We start from the raw sequence: 21,182 nt of genomic DNA on the forward strand, positions 1-21,182 counted from the left end.
CCTGATCCGAACATCAGCGCACTAACCCAGTGTACAAGCAAGTAAAACTGAACAAAAAAGTACAGATGATGAGTGACACCTCCATGATTTTATGAATGAATGAACACAAGAGACTGAACCATTGAGGAGACCATCAATAAGTGGTGTGGTGAAATACACCCAGACCTCCACTAGAGGGCAGCATCCCATAATGCATGTTTAAGAACTGCAGAAAGAATCCAGAGAAAAACTAAAGTGTTTGACAATGTTCCAGGATTTCTTGGATTTTTTAAATGTGCTACCTCCAGTGGAGTATAAATGATATCTGACACTGTAAATATCCCCCAGGAATGAGTGAGGAGCCGGAGGCAGAGCTGTATTAACTTCTCTTTATTATATGTACACGTAGAAAACGTTTGGCACATTCCTCTGAAACAACATCTGATAAGAACATCATATATTAATATATATAGTCTGAACATGTTATGGCTCTACGACCAGTTTCTAACAAACACTGATCGATAAAAACCCCAAAGGCAACCGTGGCTCTTCATCACAATCACAGTCTTCATCAGTCTTCCTCCTCCTCTTCTGCCCCTGTTCCTCACCTCTCGTGTTTGGGCAGGACGTCCCGCTCCACGATGCCCGGTCGGCTCAGTTCTTTCGGGGAAACGTCGGCGTAGAACTCGGCCACCAGGGGGCAGTGGTCTGACGCCACCCCACCCCACGACCAGTTATTAGGGATCCAGGGATTAGTCAGACCCTCCCTCACCACCTGGCAGTGACCTGGGGGGTGAGAAAAGAGAAGAGAGGGGGGGAGTCATTTAAACAAAAGCACACTGGATCTTTAATCATCATTTCTCAGTGAGGATGGATTATTTATCCAATAATCGAAAGTTAATTAGTCTTGATGGACTCTAATTGACTTGTGACAAATTGCTTCATATATGTAATTAACCCCCCCCCCCCACCCCCACCCTCCACAGACACATCCCGTACCAGAGTAGATCTTCCTGGTGGAGCGGCTCAGCCAGATGTTGTCGAGGCAGCTGGATCCCTGAGGGCAGGAGGTGCTGATGTTGGTGAAGGTGGAGGGCTCAGCAGGGGGGAGAGCTTCTCTCTCCTCAGGACCTCCAGCTCTGAGGGGGGGGAGGAGCCAAAATCTCCCAGAACCACCAGCTCCTTCTCACCTGGAGATTCACGCAGAGAAGGAGGACACATTAAAGTCTGACCCGTTCCTCCACACTGTGTCTCTCAGGTACGGAAGCCTTGAGGCTCAGAGCTTCAGTAAACATGTGGTTTGTGGAGACTGACCTCTGAGTCTGTCCTGCAGGGCGGGAGGGAGACTCCTGCTGTCCTCGCTGTGATGGTTCCTCCCGTTTGATTCTGATGCAGCGGCGCTCTGGAGGTGGACGTTCAGCAGCGTTAGCTCGTAGGATCCCACCTGAGGAGAGAGCGGCAGTGTGATCACCATCATTATATTCCAGACACACAACAGGGGGGTTTAATCATACATCTCATAATAACACCATGACTCACAGTGAAGTGAGCGAGGTAGGGTCGACTGTGGGGGTGATTCCCGTTGCCGTTGGTGACCGGAGACTCCAGGACGGCGGCGTCTCTCAGCTCGACGCCCGACGAAGAGTCCCACAGGAAGCCGGAGAAACTCACTCCCTGAGACAGGTGCATTGTGGGAAATGTAGTCAGATAGGGTAGTAGCTACAGAGAATTTCACACTTCTTTAGTCACTTTTAATTCAATAAATGTAACTGTTGTGCTCCTCTGTAGAGTATATACTATCCTGTGTTTATTTAGTCGTTGGTTGATCCATTACCGTGTTTTCTACAGATACTCTGTGGTGTTCCGTACCTTGCTGGAGGGAGCGGTGGGTTTTTCAGACACCACACTTTTCCACAGCCCTCGCGGCCGCTTCCACTTCCTCACACTGGGCAGCGTTCCCTGATTCAACTCCACACAGAACTGCAACGTAAAGAAACAGAGAGACGTTTATCAGAACCGCACAGAACACGGATTCCTTTATGAAGTTTCATTTCAGTACTTCTGCAGCGACGGGCACATGGATTGTACTTTCACTTCTGCCAGCTGCTGATAGATATGGAAGCAGGGTTGTTCAAAATCAGCAGTAGATCAAGAAAGTAGATACAATTAAGAAAAGCTAACACAGTCAGACAGTTCAGGACCAAAGTAGCTTCTCAGAAATGAAGCAAACTATGCTAACGTAACTTCAGAGCTAAAGTCACTCAATCCGTTTTCCAAAAAGCTAGATATAATACTCATGTGCTCTTTCGTTAGCTAATGCTAGTGGTGTTTCGTTAGCTTATGCTAGCAGTGTTTCGTTAGCTTATGCTAGCAGTATTTCGTTAGCTAATGCTAGCGGTGTTTCGTTAGCTTATGCTAGCGGTGTTTCGTTAGCTTATGCTAGCAGTATTTCGTTAGCTAATGCTAGCGGTGTTTCGTTAGCTTATGCTAGCAGTATTTCGTTAGCTAATGCTAGTGGTGTTTCGTTAGCTTATGCTAGCAGTGTTTCGTTAGCTAATGCTAGCAGTGTTTCGTTAGCTAATGCTAGCGGTGTTTCGTTAGCCTATGCTAGAATGCTTGAATAACATTTTTTTTGCCAACAATTGTGTTTCTATAACTTCGCTAAAGGAAGGCCTGGGTTTTTAACATAAATGTACTTTTATTCAAAACTAATTTCAGGTGAATTTAGTGTCAGGAATTATTTAAAAAAAGGCTAGCCATGCAGAGGTAGCTACAGGGAGACTAACGCGCCGTAGCACAGAAGCTAGCTTACAGACAGCCTACTTAAAATACAAAATAAACTTCTTAGATGTGTGTAAATTACCACAACTAGACTTTATCTAGATCTGAAGTAAACCAGAGATGTTTAAAACTAAGAAACACTAAAATAAATTAATCTGATGCTCTTTAAACTCTTCATGGACAGTAAAACACATTTAAAAACTGGTAAAAGCTATTGTTTGCATTTAAGAATATTTAATCTTACTTTACATTGGAATAAATAATGTTTATGTTGGGGATTAATTCTATATCAAGCACCAGATTATCTAGGGAGCAGTTACCTTTACAGCTCAGTAAAAAGTGTCATTAGTTTAATTATTCATATTAACAATGGAAATAGTTTAGAAAATAAGGGCTAATAGGACACCAGCAAAAAAGTGATGTTGAATTATTATAAAACAGTATAAATAGGCCAGAATATCTCCGTATTCACATGGAAATTATGTGAAATGCCAAACAAAATTGCTCTTTTTAATCAGATTTCCTGAACAGAGGTTATTTCTGCCTCTTAGGAAGGTCTGTTGGTGTCTGGCTCAATCTGAGGGCACACAAACACCCAGAGGAGCAGAAACACACAAAGACTTGAGTGTTTAGATGATGTTTATCTGAGGGTTAAATACCGGGGAGGGTTTAGTTTAACACTGCAGGGCAGATTAACACGCGTCAGCATTGACACGTTCTGCAGAGGAACTGCAAAACAAGTTCAGTGAACTTTAATAAACTTCACTGAGAGGAGAGGAAGTGTCAACATCACAGAGGAAGAGACACTGAAATAAGACGGAGAACTGCGTCTAATCTGAACCATGATTTTAACCTGTAAGGTGTTTATATTACTTAGAGGTTTTAAACCTAGAGGTGAGTAAAGGTTTGGGACCATTAAGGGTCAGAACATGAACTCTCTCCAGTTCTAGATATCCTACAAAGAGTAAAAATAAGGGCCCCTATTCTCAAGGGGCTTTTGTTTACTTTTATTTAACCTGTATTGTGTTTAGTATATCTTAAAAGTTCAAAACCAATGTTTGGTAGTGAGGGTTGGATTAGTTTTAGGGTCTTTGGTTAGTGAAGGTGTTTTTTAGTTTGATGCTAATAATGTGCAGTATATTGTACATACTTTCTGTTCACTGTCTCTTCTCAAGCTTCAGATATCAGGATTTCCCTTTTCACATTTCCTCATCATGTCTTGTGACTGTACTTCACACTCTGTTTGTTTCTCTGTTTCTAAGAACTCAAGAAGACAAAGTGTGTTACTATCAAACGGTGCAGATGCAACAGCTAATCAGCGTGTGTTTCACTCTCTACATGTTATAATTAATAACAGAACCTTTGAGTTCATCATGTCTTCATTAAAAGCAGCTGTACATTTAAGATGACAGTAGAGGTTGTTGACACACACACACACACACACACCCTGGTCTACAAATGTAGCAGAAAACTTAAAGCCTTTGGCAGATGTTTTGTGTGTTTGCTTCGGATCCTCCTCACAGAAGGTCCTTCCTCACATATCGTTTTATATAAGAAATGGTGAGGGGTTGTGTGAATGATCTAGCTTCCTGTGGTGCAGGACACACAGTGAAAGGTGTATTTAGTGCTGGTCTTATTACATTTTAAAAGGGCAATCATTAATATAGGAGTTGGTGTGTCTGCCTGCTGAAGAATGCTGTGATTATACAACTTAATGAGCTTTTATTTTGAAGGGGCTTTTCCTTATCCAGATTTAGCATTTAAGGATTCAGGGGGTCTTATTTCTGTTTTGTGTTTTTGACTTACAGCTATAAAATCTGCCCACATCATTTATTAAAAAGCTCTGATCTGTCTATGTTTAACTGTGTGGAGACTCCCATTACATCCTGTCCTCTCACAAGTGCATTTCAGAGATAACACTAAATAAAACTGAAGTCCTGTACCTAAGTCAGTCGAGCAACTCAAGGCTAATCAGAAATCCAATCACAAAGACCTGCATCGCTGAGTCGGTCATAATATTCACAAAAAGGCAATCTCGGGCTGCCATGAGGGGAGAGAGGAAACAGGATTTACAGCTGCAGTCTCCGGGGAACACGAGGCAGTAAAGGGAACAGAGATGGATTCCTCTCAGGTAAAGCACCCTCACAATTCACTGTAGTGTGGATGCAGCGTGCAGGGACAGAAATAAAGACATGCCATTTCTAAATACTACACTGAGGGTTGATAGAAGTACAGATAGTTGTAGTGTGAGGATTCGGGTGTTTTTAGGATCTAACTGAGGAACTTTTCTAAGGATGTGATGGATGTTTTGATATGAAATAGGTGCTCCATGCTCTAGATTTTAATATCATCCGTAGTTATCATCACTGTATGAATGCCTCGTACCAGGATTTTATAAGATCAAATAACAACGTCTTTGTTGGGATTATAAAAAAGATAATTGTTTGTCGACCAGTGTAAGTATTATGAGGCATAACACCATGACTGAAGTGAACTCGTTAACCAACTCTCCAGTGTAGTTTCTGCTTTCACACGGGACAGGAATGAGTTTCTCGACCACCTGACTTCCTACTTTGCTCTCGTCACACTGCGGCCACTAGATGACGCCAACGCCCCAAAGTCTCCCGCTAACAGCTCATAATGGGGTTTAATTGGCTGATTCCTCACCTTGAGAATATTATAAACTGATCCACAGGTATACCATCAGGAGCTACATACTACTTTGCTATTGAATGAACATAAACATGCTGCATTGTGATAAGACCTATATAGGTAAACAGTTTCGGATGTACAGTATAGCCCAGACCGGCAGAAAATGTACCCAAAAAATCAGTTCTGTGTGTTTCTGTGTCCTTTCTATGCTGTTCTGTTTCAGTGTCAGCTGGTTGATTTAATAAAGGATAAAACAACTGGGAAGGGGGAAGCTTCTCTCTTTCCTTCACTGGAAACCAGTCCAGCATGTGGAAACAAACAGCATGAACCCTGTGAACCTGCAGAGGGCTGAGGGCGCTGCTGCCAGCACACACACAACAACAAGGACACTGTGTGTGTGTGTGTGTGTGTGTGTGTGTGTGTGTGTGTGTGTGTGTGCGTGTGTGTGTGTGTGTGTGTGAGCATGTGTGTGTGTGTGTGTATAAGAAAGGAGGCTTCTCATTTAGTGCTAGCATGGTGATTATTGTATTAGCTCTGTTTGATAGTAACACTCTTAAACTTCAGTGTGACTCATCATGAGTTTCAGAGACACCACAGAGAGAGAGGGCTCCTTAGAAACAAACAGAGAAACAAACAGAGTGACACACAACCCCCCCCCCCCACACACACACACACACACACAGTATTTACCACAGTAATGAAGGGACTCACTAACCTTAAGTAACCTTTTTAGAGGTATTCCTAAAGCTTAACAGTGTGACTCAGATTTACTTTTATTGTTAGGAACTTTTATTCCTGTCTTTTTTGAAGGTTTCTTGGCACTGGGCCGTCTTTATATAAACTCTTAATTATTGATTTAACTTTACATGCAGTATAAGGTTAGTTCTGCCCCCTCTTTCTGACTAAGTCCACCCTCAGAAGACAGACATGCAGGAATCAGTGAGTCTGCAGAGTGTTTCCTCTGATCCAGAGAGACTCTCCCTCTGCAGCTGACCTACTTCCCTCTGCAGATCTCAGAGTGACACCCACAGGTGCTGACAGCCTGCAGGCTGAGCAGGGAGCGAGAGGACCTGCACTGACGTTTCAAACACTCTGCCGGTGTCAATACACAGAAGATCTGACTGCACTGCAGACTGTATGTTAGTGCTTCTGTGTGTAGCATGACAAAGTGTTTTCCAGCAAAAGAAACATCCACATATTTCTTCCACCTCCATAAGGTGTTCCAGATCTCTAAAACCAGAGATCTAAATCCCATGTATTCACATTTCTGCTGCAGGGAAAACCCTCCAACACACAGCAACCCCGTCATATTTATAGAGAGGGAGGAAAATGAGAGCAGTGACACAGATCCGAGTCAGGAATAGACCTTAACACTCAGGAGGAACAGAGACTCAGGGAGGGAGAGAAACACATTGAATAAACTCTCCTTAAAGAGTCTGCAGGGGGAAGGAAGCCAGGGTTCTGTCTAACCCGGGTAACAGGGGCGCTGCTCTGAACTACACACACACTGAGCCTTAGTTTGGGAGTTTCTTACATTTGTTTGAGTGTTGAGTTTGAATCCTGTAAATGAAAGCTCCACGTTACCTTGTCCAGAGCTTCTCTCTCCAGCAGGTCCTGCACCGCCAGCAGCTTCACACTGAAACACAGGAGGAGATCAGATGATTAATTTCACTGTATTTATACCAACATTTGAACAGCTAGAGACTGAATCCCAACCCGAACTGTCTGAATCCACTCTGTGTTGCACATACTACATTAATAGAACATTTAATAACTCAAGCTAACTTTTATTTGTACGTCTTGATTTACATGTTCTACTTTACATTGATTCATTTTAATATATATATAAAATACATTTTATTAATGTTTTACTTCGTTAGCTTTTACCTGAGGTAACTTCTCATTTATTTTGACTTCTTATTTTACCTTTTTTACTTTACTTTTATTCTATCTATATTTTTTTTAGCTACAAAAACTCAAAATTGTTCCAAATAATTTAGAAAATGTGTTTACCAGAATCAGAATTGATTTATTTCAGAAACGTTATGTTGGAGTTGTCAGTCGTTTTTTTCTACAATCTAAAAATATTAGAATAACCATTTTAAGAAAAAGTTCAGAATTCTGAGAAATTTCTGAAAAAGTCAGACTTCTTAGATTTAGAGAAAAAAAATCTGACTTTTAAGACAAAGTCAGCATGGTAACTGTGAGTTTTATCAGAGCTGAGGAGCTACGAGAAGAACCAGAACATATGAGCCGGTCGGACTACAGACTAAAGCTCATGTGGACACTTCAGAATAACTCTGGAATTCTTTTTCTGAATTTTGAGAAGAAAGTCAACATTTTGTGATTTTGAGAAAAGTCTAAATTTCTGACAAAATCAACATTTAAAAAATACTTCAGAGTATGAAAATCCAGAGGAAATATTCCCTCTCTCATTGCATCCCTCAGCCTGTCCTCTGCAGACCTGCAGCAGCAGCAGCAGCAGCAGCTCCTCCTCTCAGGACTAAAAGCTTTATTGTGCTGACTGTTGTTCTGAGATCGTTTGAAAAGCAAACAGATACAGTTTATGAGGCAGTAAAGAGAGGGGGTGAGCTGGCAGACTGCGGTCCAAACTCTCCGTGACTTTACACAAACATTAAATTATCTTTAGTAAATGTTGTGTTTATCGGAGGATCAGCTGTGTCAATACCTGACTCACTGGGAGCATGGAGCCTGCTTTCCGTTGTCTTACATTATATTTCAAGTGCTGTGAAAAAGGTCCGTTTTTAAACACCATCACCATTTATAGTTCCATTTCAGATACAAAACATATCTCAAGTATAATAAACTAGCTGTCTAAAGCTAGCTCGAGATTATGGGATGATATCAAATTACAATACCTTTACATTATTCATAATTATCAAAATCGTAAGGACTTTAAATCTTATGCTAATGCTAAGGATGCTAAATAACCAAAGTAACAGAGGAATAATAATCAGAATAAAATGAAAGAGTATAAAAATGCAATATTTAATAATAAAACTAAATAAAGATTCTGTGAAAATATAACAAAATCATATAAATATCAAAAATAATAATAATAATAATAATAATCTATAGTACAATAACATCCACTGCTGGTTCAGTATTATTATTATTTCAGAGCAAAAGAGGCTTTATTTTAATTCCTGCAGCACAGGGGGGGGGGGCTGCAGATGCTCTGACCTCTGACGCTACAGCAGCCTCTCAGAAATCTCATTACATAACGGAGTGTCTGTTTCCTCTCTGCTTCATGAGTAGCCATCAGTCAGCAACACAACCCTCTGCACACGTCACTCTGCAGGGCAAACGCAATCGTCGACTGAAAATATCACCGTCTGTGAATCACACTCACGTGCAAGTCAAGAGCCTCTTCGATATTTATTTCAGACACAAACTCAACGTGCTTCACAAAGGCATTAACACACAACTAAAATATCAGAACAGGAAGTTTAAAGAGGCCCTATTCTTCTTTGCTGTGCTGTTCCCTCTCCTGTCGCGTTATAAAGGTTTGTGTGCATGTAAATGGTCTGCAGAGGCTGAAATTGCACAGTTCTGGAACATAGAGACACTTCTATGGAACACTTGCGCTCCTATTGGCTAGCGGGCCAACACATTGTACGTGATAGGCTAATGGGCGGGACATCTCTAAGCGGTTGAGCAATCACTACAGAGCTAACCAATCAGAGCAGACTGGGCTCTGGTTTCAGGCAGAGGGTGAACAGAGGGCAGTATTAGACAAGTTGAGTAGAGACACTACATACCATGGTCTAGGCTAAGGGGCGGGACCTCTCCAAGTGGTTGACCAATCACATGAGAGATTGAAGTTGTAGATTTAAACTTGTAAAGAAAGAAAGCAGCAATACTCCATGTTTAGGGTTAGCAACTGATCCTGATCTGGCTTAAAATAAAAGTGGTTTTTAAATAATTTATGTAAATGACAGTCACTTTTTTATTCGAACAAGCTTTAAATTGACTGCTTCTTCTCAGTCGACGCGGTTTGAAAGTATTTGTGCTGGACTTTCTCTCCTCACATGACTGAGGCGTTAAATCCTCTGAACAGTGCTTCCTTATATTCCTGCTCAGGATATAGTTCAGCTTTAAATCAGGAACTATATTTACCCCCCTGCCTCTTAATCCTTCACCTACTGTACTCACTGAATATTCATCAGCAGCTGGTTAATCCATTCTCATTCCAGTCACTGTGGATGTGTTCAAACTACATGTTTAAAGCACTTGAAGGGGTTTGGCTGTGATGCACTCGCAGGGTTCTATATCTTCATTGCACTTATTTTAAGTTGCTTCCACAAGAGAGTCCGCTTAATCAAATGCAGTAAAGTGAAAAGTGAGCTGTATGCATGTAAAGTGGAATGAGATGACATAACAAAAGGACTGAAACTGTCCTAACAAAAGGAGCTGCAGTATCAGTAATCCTCGTCTAAAGCCCGGCCTGTCATCCCAGAACAGAGAGCAGAAACCGTCTCCGTCAGAGAGTCACAGATCCTGTTTCCAGAGCAAACACACCGAGACTCTGCAGCTCTGCATCCTGTCGCTTACGCAACACAGCGCTGTGCTCATAGTGAGGCAAACTATCCTGATGCAAGCAGTACTCTGGAATCAAAATGCATGGTGCAAAAATAAAGCTCTGCAGACAGTCAGTGTGTGTGTGAGATCAGCTGACACACACACATGATGAGTAGAGCTGAGGTTGAAGTGAATGTGAGGGCAGACACCGGGCTGCACAGGAACCGATGAGAGGTGACCTTGAACATAAATAAAGTCTCTGAGGATTGTTCAGAGGAAAGAGCTCCATGCTGCAGTTCATCTCGCACTGCATGATGGGAGCTCATTGTCAGCTGCTACAGCACAACATGTCTTTGTTTGAGAGGCTTTCTTGCTCTATAACCCAGCCTGTTTAATGTCCAACATGATAAAATGATGGAAACTGCAGCTCTGAATGCACTAACTGTTAATATCTCATATTCTTCTTTTAGAGCCACGACACAAATACATAATTCTGCAGATCGAACCCTTTGAACTTGTGCAATGGTTTACTTTTTATCGTTGTAGGAACACTTACCTCTTACCCACAACAACGAGGATCAATAAAGTGTATTTTCTATATTTGTACTGAGCTCTGGTTCCTGCAGTGCTCCTGAGCCCTGATCAGAGTGTTTTCTGCTGCAGGGTTTTTTGGACGCTGCGTTGGCCCTAGTAGCTCCTGGCTGCAGAAATGCCCCTAACTCACTGCCCCGCCACAATAAAACACAGCGCCTGCCCCGCCACAATAAAACGCTGCGCCAATGGAAATTTCCACATGAGCACCCAGCACCGTCAGCTCCTCTACCCCCCCCACCCCCCCCAACCCCATCACCCCGGATCACTGTTAACCGTCTCACTGAGAAACAAGTACTTTCAGAGGACAGGTGAAGGAGTACCATATTTTACTAAAGCTAAAGTCCAGCAGTGGCTCAGTACGTAGGGGCTTGGACTGGGAATCGTAGGGTCGCCGGTTCAAGTCCCCGAACAGACTTGAAATATGGAAGGTGGACTGCTACTTGGAGAGGTCCCAGTTCACCTCCTAGGCCCTGCAGTGCTGCCCTTGAGCAAGGCACCGGACACCTCCAATCCCCCCTCCTCATTGCTCCCCGGGCGCTGCACAATAGCTGCCCACTGCTCCTAGTGCACGGCTCTGCTGTGTGCATGTTTGTGATAATAAAGAGGGTTTCATCCTCCCATTCTTCTTCTTGTTCCCACTTGTCCCCCCACTACAACGTCCCTGTGTGTGTGTGTGTGTGTGTGTGTGTGTGTGTGTGTGTGTGTGTGTGTGTGTGTGTGTGTGTGTGTGTGTGTGTGTGTGTGTGTGTGTGTGACAATAAAGAGGGTTTCATCCTCCGATTCTAAAGTGGAAAAACTGCAGTGCGAACACACGCTTTTCTAATAAACGTTCTGTATTTAAGTACAAAAGTGTTAAAACAAACTTAAAATACTAAAACAATATATTTAATATCGGTGGATTTTATGTGTTTATTATTTCACGTAGCAGCTGGTGAGAGTGGAGCTATTTGATCGACCTCAAAATGATATACATCTTAAATCAGATCATTTATATTAGAAATCTGATTCAGATAAAGATCGTGCAGTAAAAAGAAGACTAGTTGCCTCTAAAATGCAGAAGAAGAAGTAATGAATGGAAACAAATATTTATACTTAAGTAATATAAGTTACATTGCAGCCCTGCATCAGATACTATAACACTGTGTGTGTGTGTGTGTGTGTGTGTGTGTGTGTGTGTGTGTGTGTGTGTGTGTGTGTGTGTGTGTGTGTGTGTGTGTGTGTGTGTGTGTGTGTGTGTGTGTGTGTGTGTGTGTGTGTGTGTGAAGGATTAAAGAGTGTGTGTGCTTCTGATAATCCCGTCTGTACAGACTCCAGATGTCATCCTCAGCACGGAGCTCTTACATGACGCCGGACCGGATTTACAAACAGAGAAGTGCAGAGGAACTTTTTATACTGAGTAATAACTTCTTCAACTAAGGTAGAGAAACTCAGGGATTCCAGCCTCTGCAGAACATTTACATGCACTAAAGCCTATGGAACACACTACAGGAGAGGGACACCACAGAAAGCAGCACAGGGACTCTTTAAAGTGGTGTCCGGCTGCTGAAGTAACGGGACTGTAATTCCTTGAATATAAAACAGTTTTACGGCTTTCTAATGCTTAATAAAATGAAACGCTGAGCGGACAGATAAGACTCTCCCTCCTGCTTCCATCAGATCATAGATGTGATTACAGTAATCTGATTACCAGCTGTACGCCCGTCACTCACACAGCAGGAACATCAGCAGCTAGTTTAGGACCAGGGGATTCATGAACATTAACATGGAAAAATACAGCAAAGGGCTTTAGATTCTGACAGCCGGTTTACTCTCAGAGTGACCCTCTCTGAACGCAGCTGAGAGCTGGACCTTTATGATGCCATTTAACGCCTGAGGGAGTTTTAGTGTCTGGATGTCTCTGTGATCGAGGGTCAGAGCAATACAAACATAAAACTGAACAAATGTAGGCACTGCACGACCTACACCTGAACATCAGCAGGAGAGGACTCTTTAAAGTAGAGACGCTACATACTGATATACACCTGAACATCAGCAGGAGAGGACTCTTTAAAGTAGAGACTCTACATACTGATATACACCTGAACATCAGCAGGAGAGGACTCTTTAAAGTAGAGACTCTACATACTGATATACACCTGAACATCAGCAGGAGAGGACTCTTTAAAGTAGAGACAGTACATACTGATATACACCTGAACATCAGCAGGAGAGGACTCTTTAAAGTAGAGACACTACATACTGATATACACCTGAACATCAGCAGGAGAGGACTCTTTAAAGTAGAGACGCTACATACTGATATACACCTGAACATCAGCAGGAGAGGACTCTTTAAAGTAGAGACGCTACATACTGATATACACCTGAACATCAGCAGGAGAGGACTCTTTAAAGTAGAGACTCTACATACTGATATACACCTGAACATCAGCAGGAGAGGACTCTTTAAAGTAGAGACGCTACATACTGAAATACACCTGAACATCAGCAGGAGAGGACTCTTTAAAGTAGAGACACTACATACTGATATACACCTGAACATCAGCAGGAGAGGACTCTTTAAAGTAGAGACGCTACATACTGATATACACCTGAACATCAGCAGGAGAGGACTCTTTAAAGTAGAGACGCTACATACTGATATACACCTGAACATCAGCAGGAGAGGACTCTTTAAAGTAGAGACTCTACATACTGATATACACCTGAACATCAGCAGGAGAGGACTCTTTAAAGTAGAGACGCTACATACTGATATACACCTGAACATCAGCAGGAGAGGACTCTTTAAAGTAGAGACGCTACATACTGATATACACCTGAACATCAGCAGGAGAGGACTCTTTAAAGTAGAGACTCTACATACTGATATACACCTGAACATCAGCAGGAGAGGACTCTTTAAAGTAGAGACGCTACATACTGAAATACACCTGAACATCAGCAGGAGAGGACTCTTTAAAGTAGAGACGCTACACACTGATATTTCCCTTGTTTAAATCCATCACATTCACGTGATCTGCTCGCTGCCCGCTCATAGTGACTCACGCAATGAAATCAAACAGAGGACAGGAGATTCAATAGTTCTCAGATCACTTCCTGCCTGTAATTTCATTTCATGCTGTGTTACTTCCTGTGCAGTCAGGTAGCTGCCATGTTAAACTGGATGAATATCAGAGAGACGGAGAGGAGACGTCTGTTTCTCAGATTGTTGCTTCATGCAGCGTGGAAGTTGCACAGTCCTGCTGTAGACATGATGTGTTTCAAAACTGGAGCTCCTGTTGTCTCCATGAGGACATATCCCAGTCTTGCGATCAGCTTCAGTCTAACTGTATCTAGTAGTGATTGGCTTAGTTGGATTCAATTTTCTCCTCTCATAATTGGGTAATTCATATGATTTTTTACATTTTATTTTCAGTGTATTAGTTGCAAAATATATATGAGAAATATAAATACAATTATTTAAATATTTTTTAAATGTAGGTATCTTTGGGTTGTTTAAAAAATATAATATTTCAGATCATTTTTCTGCTGTTTTACATTTAATACTTTATCTTTATTTCGCTGATTATACTTACGGACTTTAACGTCAAATGCACGACTATTGCTGCTTTCACTGAAGTAGAAACCTTGTTCCACCTCTGTTTAAGTCATTATAACTCAGAGTGTGTGTGTGTGTGTGTGTGTGTGTGTGTGTGTGTGTGTGTGTGTGAGCCTGCTCTTCTGCAATGCAACCTTTAGTAACCCGAGTTCACTGAACTGCAGTAGCCGCCGGTTTGTGGATCAGAGCCAGCAGGAAGTGTGTAAACTCAGCCGGGATCTTGTGATCACACACAGAATGAAACACACACACACACACACACACACACACACACACACCTTAATGATCCTGACTATATCACCGTGATGGTTGGGAACACAGGAAGAGGTGGAGGTTTAACGGAGAGGGGGTGGGGGGGGTCTGGAGGAAGATGTGAGATGGAGACAGTTTTTATGAAAACAAACTCTCTGTTCACACACACATCAGGCTGCAGGCTGTTTGCTCTGGGTGTGGTGCAGCTAATACATGACTTAACAATCATTATTGATACCACCACACCAACCCTCATTGGTGCACTAATATAAGCAGTATACGCTCTGAGTGGCTTCAGCAGGGGGTCTGAAAGCATCTGTCTGTAAGTGCACGCAGGAACACCTGTGCAGGTAGATCATGTGTTCTGTCGGTCGCTTGGTTTTATATTGGAACCAGAGCTGTGCTATAAATCAATACTGCGATATGTGACTCGATACTGCCTGAGCTTTCTAACAAAAGGTTGGTTTTAAAGGATTTATTACAGGAAACTGATGTCTGATTTATCAAAAGTCTCATTGTGTGAATATTTGTCATTCCTAAATTGTTCCATAGTGATGTCATTATGATATGGAAGTAAGGGCCCCCTGCCTGAAGCCTTAACTTGTCTCGTTTGAGAGAAACCCCCTCTGGAGGGAACACATATTTTAGCCTCTGCAGACCATTTACATGCACTAAAACCTATATTAAAATGACACATTTTCCGAAAGACTTCTCCTAGAGTTGAGGATGGCAGTTTGGATAATATCGTGTAAACACTGCAGAGGAAAGTTGTTTTACAGACGATCAGAGAGTGAGCTGCAGCAGACGCTCCCCACAGAAGTAGGACACTGCCGAGGCTGCTCTCCTGGCAGGCTGACAGAGACAATAAGGACACACCCTCCACAATAACACAGAGCTATTGAAGATGTCATGTGATCAGGACAGAGTAAACATGTTCTCTGAGAGCTGATACAGAGCAGCTGAGCTGCAGCAGAATCTCATCGATTTAACCTCGTTATTCATTAACACTGAAACTCCCACAATGCATCAGGGCAGATTAACCTGCATCCACAGAGGGACTGCACAGATGATGCACTCAGGGGAAAAGGACATGGTCACTGTAGGAGGTTCACTACAGGTCAGGGTGATCTGCATGATCTTTGTGAGTCCATCAGAGACCTGCTGCTCTGAGCTTTCAGCTTGTAAAGGAGATGCAGACTTTATTTGCATAGTTGTACTAATGTTTAACAAGGTTATTAAAGACGTGTCTTTTTAATCTGGATTCTAATTCGAGTCATGTTAGTTCTTACGATTTTAGTTGAGCAGCATGAACAGAAATGGTAATGTCCTGATGGCCAGATCTGGTTCGAGTCATCAATAAAAACCTGTTTGTTTTTTTGGATTAAAATCAAGCAATTTTTGGACTTTTTTTTCACATTGGAACTTTTTATAAACTGGTTTTAAATGGTGTTTCAAACAAGTATTTTTCTTTGTTAGTGCAACAACTTCCATTTAAGTTGAACCTTTATTTTGAAAATAAGATAAAAAGATCCCTGCCAGATCTCCCTTCATCAACAGCTCCCTCACAATGGATCTGTTGTTGTTTATGAAGCCGTTGGGATGCATGTTTGTACAGTGTAAATAAAGTGGAGTTTTTTAAATAGTCTTCACTCACTCGTTCTCCAGCAGGGTCATGCAGACCACCTCTTTGACCCCCGGGTTGTTGGCCTTGTCGCAGGAGCAGCCCTGCAGGCTCCAGGTTCCGACCCGAATCACAGGCTTCCCGTCCCGCATCCCGGCAGGAGGTTCCAGGTCCGGCCGCGATGTGAGGATGTGAGCGGGTCCTCCGGGCTCCAGTTCCTCGCTGCTGAAGGAAGTCGGGCTCGGGTGCGACCTGGAGGTGGACGGAGCTCTAGATCGCTCCACGAACACCTGGAAGCGGATCCGGTCCAGCAGGGAGCTGTTGATGTGCTTGACCCGCACCAGGTCCTCGATGCTCCGGAACGGGCCGTGCTCTACCCGGTAGGCCACGATGTTCCCGGCGATCCTCTCCGTGATGCCCCGGAGGCTCTGCAGCTGCGCCGGGGTCGCGGTGTTGATGTTGATCCCGGATCCGGGTTGGTGATCCGGGTCTTTGCGCAGAGAGGACGGAGAGTGCTGCGAGGACCCGGTCCTGCTGGAGACACAGATCTCCAACTTTATAACCTCCAGTTTGGTGGCTCCGATCCCGCTCACCAGAGCCAGGTCCTCCACCTTCCTAAACCCCCCGATACAGTCCCGGTACTCCGTGATGTTCTGCGCCACGGCCCGGTTCACCCCCGGCAGCGTCATCAGCTCCTCCTCGGTGGCCGTGTTGATGTTTAGCCGCTCCTGGTTCACTAGAACCGGCCCGAAGTTACAGGCGGCGCTGAACTTACGCTTCCCGCAGCTGAAGTCCGTGGGGTCCCGGGGGATGGAGCGGTGACAGCCGAGGCTCCCCCCCATGGTCCGGGATCAGAGAGAGGGGGACACCGGGCTGGGGAACAGGTCCGGATCAGAGAGAGCGGGACACCGGGCTGGGGCAGAGGTCCGGATCAGAGAGAGGGAGACACCGGGCTGGAGCAAAGGTCCGGATCAGAGAGAGGGAGACACCGGGCTGGAGCAGAGGTCCGGATCAGAGAGAGGGGGACACCGGGCTGGAGCAGAGGTCCGGATCAGAGAGAGGGGGACACCGGGCTGGAGCAGAGGTCCGGATCAGAGAGAAAGGGACACCGGGCTGGAGCAGAGGTCCGGATCAGAGAGAGGGGGGACACCAGGCTGGAGCAGAGGTCCGGATCAGAGAGAAAGGGACACCGGGCTGGAGCAGAGGTCCGGATCAGAGAGAGGGGGGACACCAGGCTGGGGCAGAGGAGACAGAGTTAGAAACACACATCTATAATATATGACTTGGTAATGACGGATGAAACAGATATATAATGATAAAGATACGCACCTCTCAGCGGTCCTCAGGCCGGGCTACATGCTGCATGAGTCCGGCTCTCGGTGTGTGTTCTGCGGGAGGATCGCGCAGGTTTTACCGGCAGCAGCTCTGTAAACTTTGCCCTCCAACAGCAGCGGAGTGACTGTCCACAGGTCGGCCCCCACACACACACTAACACAAACTTAGTGTACTCGGGTCGGCCTCCACACACACTAACACCCACACATCTGACAGCGCTCACACTAATACTAACAGCCTCTCCAACGTGCGTCAAGTCGCACAGCTACACCGGAACCCATGGGGATACCCTTCAAAATAAAAGAAGCCTCAATGCGAAGGCAAATCAGGGGAAGTTTACAAGTAGGACTTTGTTTTGTTGAATACACAAACATAGTACCGGGAATTAAACTGTAATAAAAACCTTATTATATTCATGACTTCAATTATGCACTTCTTTATTACTTCATTTTCTGTCTACCAACAATTTTCAAATTGCTTATTTATTTGTTCTTGCAGGCTAAATTTAAAAACATATGTTTATTTCATGCACAAATGATCTCCTGATGAAATACATAAAACATATCATTTAATTGCGTTGAGTTGTCTGCTTCCACAGCCAATAACTTCTCAATTCGGCTTTTATTTTGAAATGTGTGGTTCTATACTTCCTGCAGTATCAGCGGCAGGGGGCGTGGCTTCAGACATGACAACCAAATGTTTTCTGTTGCTGGGGAAGAAAAGTTTATTATATGCAACTACATTATGATAAGAGTGTATATCCAAATCTAAATGAGCTTTTACTGAAGTTAATAATTAATAATGTGTGTGGTGTTCTGATGTAGCAACAAAGAGCTTTCCACTTTAAACCAGGACTTAAAAAAAGCTTTAAAGTGTCAATGTAGGCCAGAGCCAAAACAACACAAGAACCTTAAAACAGATATATTCCTATAAATACTTGGAACCAGAACATATACTGTATACCATGGGGTTTATCCGGCCACCAAACCATTAATCTGCTGCTTAAAACAGTGCAATTATTAAGCGTAATGTAGGCGAATATGTAATATGAGCTATGACTTAGACGTTGTTATGAACATCGAGGAGGTTTTTTTTCTAAAGAGAAGCGTAGGAGTGAACAATGAGAGCATGTGATGATCTCCCCGGCTCCTTCTGCCCTGATCCTGCCTGATTAAATTAGCATAGCATTATCATTTCAGATAAAACACTTTATTTTAATTTTGTCAACAAAGCACGTGATTATCCATTGATCTGAAGCTTTCCGTTTCTACCTGGACTCTTGGACTCAAATAAGTTGCAGCCTCGCCACAGGCCAAGCATTCGGCCCGCTCCAAAAAGAGACATTACTAATCTTACAAATGCAAATTCTTCTTCGTGGCACTGTGTTTATCAAATGTGTGTGATGTGCGGTCAGCACGGATCTCTGGCCCTGCAGAGGGATAAGCCTCTGTTCACATTACAGATCTAATTACAGACGGGATGCCCCATCACTGCCTCTGCTTGACCTCAGCTCTTTTGTAACCAGGATAAAGGAGAAGATTAAAAGGTCAGTGATGATGTGAAGACAACCCCGAGACAGGAGGTCAAATGTAATGGTCATTAATTCATACATTGATCCTGAAGTATGTGTGGTAAAGCATGCATCAACTTCTCCGCAAAGGGCAAACGGAAACAAGGAATTTATGTCTGATCCAAATCAGTTATGAGGGTTTAAGAGATATGAATTTAGTAAACATGAGGGTGACTTGGGGTTTATGTTGTCTGATGGCATCTTTCCGTGGCTGATGACTTATATAAAGTGCATCTTATCTTATATTACTAATCTCGTGGTATTTTATTTTACAAAATCAAATATCTGTGAGCTTTTCCTTCAGACTGTACTTTTCTCTTTAGCACAAAATCCAGATACTATGCAGTACCGACACATACTATTCCGCATCAAATTCAAAATCCTATTACTCACCTACAAGTCCCTCCACGCCCTTGCCCCCCGTTACCTCTCCGACCTCCTACACCCCTACACCCCCCTGCGGTCCCTCAGGTCCTCTGTCAAGGACCAGCTGGCAGTACCCCGCACCCGACTTAAGACTTTTGGGGACAGGGCCTTTTGTGTGTCTGCCCCTACCATGTGGAACCAACTCCCCCCACACATCCGCTGTGCCCCCTCAGTTGATTCATTTAAAAAGCACCTCAAGGCACACCTTTTCTCTGAGGCCTATGGACTTTAACCCCCTCACAACCCCACCTGGCGCCCTGCGCACTTGCACCCTCACTCACTCTCACACACGCACTCACACACACACACACACACACACACACACACACACACTCTTTGTAAAGCGACCTTGAGAGTCCTGAAAGGCGCTATATAAAATTAATTTATTATTATTATTATTATACTACATTTTACGTCCCTAGATGTTATATAGATGCATCAAAAGGGCTAGTTAGTTTTAATGATGTAAAGCTTTGAAACGCTTAATGAAATTAAAGTTGTTCTAAAGTACAATATGTTTAATATTAGTGCAAAATGCCCTTAAACAAGTCAGTATTGGTGGCGTTCTTCATGCAACGTGTTCTCCTGTTCCCCTTGCTGTTGCCTTTCTAACTGTACAACGTGCATTCTCTGGAGTGGATATAAAAGTATTTGGACGGAGAGCAAACGGCCTCAGTTGCTGCAGGCTTATGTATTTTGCAGAGAGCCGGAGCCAACCCAGAAACTCTGCAGCTCTCAGGGAATCAGGTCAATGTCAGAGCAGCGTGATAATGAATCCTCACTGCATTTCTTGGCAGCCTGCAGAGCATGCCAGCTCTAGGATTGGCCCAAAAAAAATCCACAGTTCAGGTCCTTTCTGCCCTGACCTGAAACCCTTGTGGCCTGATGCAGTTCGGGTCCTGCCAGCGAACACATTGGGATCCATTATCACAGAACAGAAGCGCAATTAAACACATGCACCAGGAATATGGAGTCAGTGCAGCTGTGCAGGGATGTGGGATTTTGGGTAGAATCAGAATTGTGATCAGTTCACAACTTGTGGTGTGGGCTGACACATGGGGTCTCAGTGTAGACGTCTGTGACTGGCCAAGAGGGTCTTCACCTGGTTGCCCTGGGGCACAGCCGGCCAATTGGGGAGAGGAGAGGCTGCGGCAGACTAGATGTCAAACATGAAGGGATGTGGCGTGATACTGAGGTACACTAGTGCGTTTGTGTGTGTATGTGTATGTGTATTTGTATGTGTGTGTGTGTGTGTGTGTGTGTGTGTGTGTGTGTGTGTGTGTGTGTGTGTGACCCTCCACACAGCAGCCGGGAGTCCAAAGGGTCCAGGTTTTGTTTGAATAAGCCAAAGGCAAAGACAGATTTAAGGAAACATCAATAAATGGAGCCAATCCGGATTCAGTTTAAATACACCTGCTGGGTTCTGTATCGTGCAGCACGTTCATATATTGGATTCCTGAAAGGATCCAGACTAATCTCCCGTTGCAGTGTTTGCTAGAGACAACAGTGGACAGGAAGTACAACCTGGACACAAGCTGTTTCCTAGCAACACGAGGCCTGTGAATAGGTTTTCAGCGAGGAGCGTCAAAGAAGAGCTGCATCAAATCCCCACCATGGCTTCATCTTATGGAAGAACGATGCTGAGAAACATCTCACTTATCTGGTGTCATCTTCGTGTAGATATCGATTTATACATCTACACATCTGTAGTTTATATGATGCCATCAATTCCAAATGTGGCCGGACTCCCCCTATAGAACCCAGAGAACCACTTCCTAACCCTCAAATATTCGACAAGACCCCCCCATTAAGAACATATTGACCCTGTA

At 43.7% G+C, this 21,182-nt stretch overlaps 1 protein-coding gene across 1 annotated transcript; it reads right to left on the reverse strand.

Annotated features, from left to right (window-relative positions):
* Nucleotides 1-353: 353 nt before the first annotated feature.
* eepd1 (endonuclease/exonuclease/phosphatase family domain containing 1) lies at nucleotides 354-19,280 on the reverse strand. The gene is given in 9 exon segments (XM_063899136.1): nucleotides 354-765; nucleotides 979-1,074; nucleotides 1,077-1,169; nucleotides 1,294-1,423; nucleotides 1,519-1,653; nucleotides 1,849-1,959; nucleotides 6,997-7,048; nucleotides 16,056-17,257; nucleotides 17,352-19,280. Coding segments are annotated over 8 exon segments (1,608 nt in total). The 5' UTR covers nucleotides 16,865-17,257; nucleotides 17,352-19,280; the 3' UTR covers nucleotides 354-583.
* Between the last annotated feature and the right edge of the window lie 1,902 nt (nucleotides 19,281-21,182).

This window comes from Eleginops maclovinus, chromosome 13 (genome assembly GCF_036324505.1).
Source record: "Eleginops maclovinus isolate JMC-PN-2008 ecotype Puerto Natales chromosome 13, JC_Emac_rtc_rv5, whole genome shotgun sequence".
Classification (NCBI taxonomy): domain Eukaryota; kingdom Metazoa; phylum Chordata; class Actinopteri; order Perciformes; family Eleginopidae; genus Eleginops; species Eleginops maclovinus.